Source organism: Octopus bimaculoides, chromosome Z, assembly GCF_046866305.1.
Source record: "Octopus bimaculoides isolate indiv1 chromosome Z, ASM4686630v1, whole genome shotgun sequence".
NCBI classification, from domain to species: domain Eukaryota; kingdom Metazoa; phylum Mollusca; class Cephalopoda; order Octopoda; family Octopodidae; genus Octopus; species Octopus bimaculoides.
The window spans coordinates 47,110,127-47,113,449 of record NC_142944.1 but is presented as its reverse complement, the minus strand read 5'-3'; the positions used below and the strand labels follow the sequence as shown (position 1 = coordinate 47,113,449).

The following is a 3,323-nucleotide window of genomic DNA, read 5'->3' as shown; positions in this document are numbered from 1 at the left end:
TCATGTATCGTATCTAACATCATTTATTACCTTAAATGTACCCTTTGCGGGTACAACCTTCAACTTCTATCGCGCTCCCAAATCTCATTTTCCTTCTGTTATTTCCACACACTTCCATACATAACTTACAACCTCCCCTCCCACGCACACACATCATGCGTATCTATTGCACGTGCGCTCGCACGAACACACACACACACACACACACACACACAAACACACTCATTCTTTTATTCTTTTATTTCTTTCAGTCATTTGACTGCGGCCATGCTGGAGCACCGCCTGTAATCGAACAAATCGACCCCAGGGCTTATTCTTTGTAAGCCTAGTACTTATTCTATCGGTCTGTTTTTCCGAACCGCTAAGTTACTGGGACATGAAAACACTAGCATCGGTTGTTAAGCGATGTTGGGGGGACAAACACAGACACACAAACAACACACACACACACACACACACACACACACACACACACACACACACACACACACACACACACACACACACACACACACACATATATATATACACATATCAGTTTCCGTCAAGGCTTTGGTCAGCCTGAGACTGTAGTAGAGACTGGTTGCAGCAAAGTTTTTAATATCATTTTGACACAACAATCTCCATTTTGTTCATTCCAAGGCTGTTCGCTCAATGATGTTGTGAGCTATCTTCATTCCTAAGAGGTTATTCATCAGCTTTCCCTTATATCTGAGCTATGATTGACCAACATTCCTCTGACCACTCTCAAGCTGGCTGTACATGAGGACTGTGGGTATTCTTTCGTAACTCATTCTGATGACATGGCCAGCGCAGTTCTGTCTATATAAGGAAGCTCTCAATTGCTAAACAAGTCCGCATTAGAAACTTTGTCTTTTAATGAATAACCGCAGATTGTCGTCAGACAGTCTCTATGGAAGATGTCTAGTTGGTTAATGTATCGTCTGTAGGGTATCCACGATTCTGAGCCAAACAAGAGAGTAGTAAGAATGGCTGCTTTATAAACCTGTACTTTGGTGTCAAGTTTGATGCCCCTTTCATTCCATAGGAGATGAAGGAATTTGCCAAATGTGTTGGTTGCCTTTGCAAGACGGTTGACTTTTTCATCATCAAGGGAAGCGCTCAAATTCACTTTACTATTAAGATATGTAAATGACTTCACATAATTTAGGCTTTTCTCATCAACCTGTATAGGAATGTCAAGAGAATTGTGAACCGGTGGCCTCTGCTTGACACCTTGAATTTGTTTAGGAGTAGGGCAAGGCTGGTAGATTTCTTCTGTCTTTTTTATGCTGATGGTCAAACCAAAGGCTTTACATACAGCAGAAAACCGGTCTAGAAGTTCCTGAGCTTCCTCTAAAGAGGTCGCTACTAGTGCAGCAGCATCTGCAAAAAGTAAATCACAAATGATACTGGTGCATAGCAGTGTTCTGGCTTTGAAATGCTGATGATTGAATAGTCCACCATTTGTTTGAAACTGGAATTTGGCACCATTTTGTATGTCACCAAAAGCTTACCTCAGCATCACTGAAAAGAATTGTGCAAACAAAATAGGGGTCATAACACAACCTTGTTTTGTGCTGTTTGTAATGTCGAAGGAAGCGGAAGATTCTCCACCGGACACGACAGCAGCCTTCATTCCCTCATGAAAGATGAAAGAAGATGATAACATTCAACATCTTGTTAGGTATACCAAGCTTTTTCAGAACTTTTCATAGTGCTTGACGGTTAACAGTGTCGAAGGCCTTAGTAAGGTAAACAAATATCAAGAACAACTCTTGATTTTTCTCACATACTTTTTCCATGTCCTTTCGGAGGGAAAAGATCATGTCGATAGTGCCATGACCAGAGCAAAATCCACATTGTGATTATTTGATGGGTCATTTCAACTAGCAGTTTTTTTTTTTAAGAAACGGTGATATAAATAAAAATATCAAAAATTAGAAGGCTTAAATGTCGTATTGTGTAACATCGAAAAAAATCTTAAATCAAAGTGGCTGTGTGGTAAGTAGCTCGCTTACCAGCCACATAGTTCCGGGTTCAGTCCTACTGCGTGGCACCTGGGGCAAGTGTCTTCTGCTATAGCCGCGGGTTGATCAAAACCTTGTGAGTGGATTTGGTAGACGGAAACTGAAAGAAGCCCGTCGTATATATATATGTATGTATGTGTATATATTTGTGTGTCTGTGTTTGTTCAACATCACTTGACAACCGATGCTAGTGTGTTTACGTCCCCGTATCTTAGCGGTTCGGCAAAAGTGACCGATAGAATAAGCACTAGGCTTACAAAGAATAAGCCCTAGGGTTAATTTGTTCGACTAAAGGCGGTGCTCCAGCATGGCCGCAGTCAAATGACTGAAACAAGTAAAAGAGTATTAGTTTAAAAGGAAAAACATACATGACCTACCCCCAAGTTTCAGGTTATGAGCCTATAGTAGAAAGGATTATTATTATTATTATTATTATTATTATTATTATTATTATTATTATTATTATTATTATTATTATTGTGATGAAGGCGGTGAGCTGGCAGAATCGTTAGCACGCTGGGTGAAATACTCAGCGGTATTTCGCCCGTCACTACATTCTGAGTTCAAATTCCGTTATGGTCGACTTAGTGTTTCATCCTTTCGGGTTCGATAAATTAAGTACCAGTTACGCACTGGGTTCGATGTAAACGATTATCTCCTCTCCCACAAATTTCATGTCTTGTACCTATTGTAGAAAGGATTATCTAGCGCCAGTGCAAAGTGAGGTGACCAGTAATCACGGGAATCTGCAGGTTTTACATCAGGTGGTCCCTCTCGTTGACGGATGCAGTGACAATAACTAGGGCTCCCCCCTCACTCATGGTGGTTTTATTGCTTGCCCTGACATCAACCCGGGGTGTTTTGTATGCCTGCTCTCAGATGGACTGTCATCACATTTGCTAGTTAATCCATAGTTGTGACCTAGACGGATGCTACTACTCCGGGTTAGACAAGACATGGGAACACTATTGGCTAACAGGTGATTCAAGACCAAAAGCCCAGTTAGCTAATGCAGTTTAAGTCATACCCACGACATACGTCCATACGTCCATACGTCCATACTCACAAACGCATTCATACGTACATACATACATACATATCTGCATACATACATACTTACATACATACAGACATGCATACATACATACTTACATACATACATACATACATACATACATGCATACATACATACATACATACATATATACATAACAAACGTACATATTTACATACATACATACATATACATACATACATACATACATACATATACATACATACATACATACATAC

At 40.2% G+C, this 3,323-nt stretch overlaps 1 protein-coding gene across 1 annotated transcript; it reads right to left on the bottom strand.

Annotated features, from left to right (window-relative positions):
- Positions 1-838: 838 nt before the first annotated feature.
- Positions 839-1,863, bottom strand: LOC149132235 (uncharacterized). The gene is made up of 2 exons (XM_089365341.1): positions 1,797-1,863; positions 839-1,386 (listed from the first exon to the last, which is right to left on the bottom strand). Exons 1-2 carry the CDS (start codon positions 1,861-1,863, stop codon positions 839-841), a joined length of 615 nt encoding a protein of 204 aa, XP_089221467.1.
- Between the last annotated feature and the right edge of the window lie 1,460 nt (positions 1,864-3,323).

What these genes read in the sequence shown, in the direction of transcription:
- LOC149132235 (XM_089365341.1), bottom strand. Translation starts at nt 1,863, where the DNA reads ATGTGGATTTTGCTCTGGTCATGGCACTATCGACATGATCTTTTCCCT. An exon ending in TCCGAAAGGACATGGAAAAA is followed by an intron (nt 1,387 to 1,796) that starts GTATGTGAGAAA and finishes TACTTTTTGCAG; the next exon opens with ATGCTGCTGCACTAGTAGCG.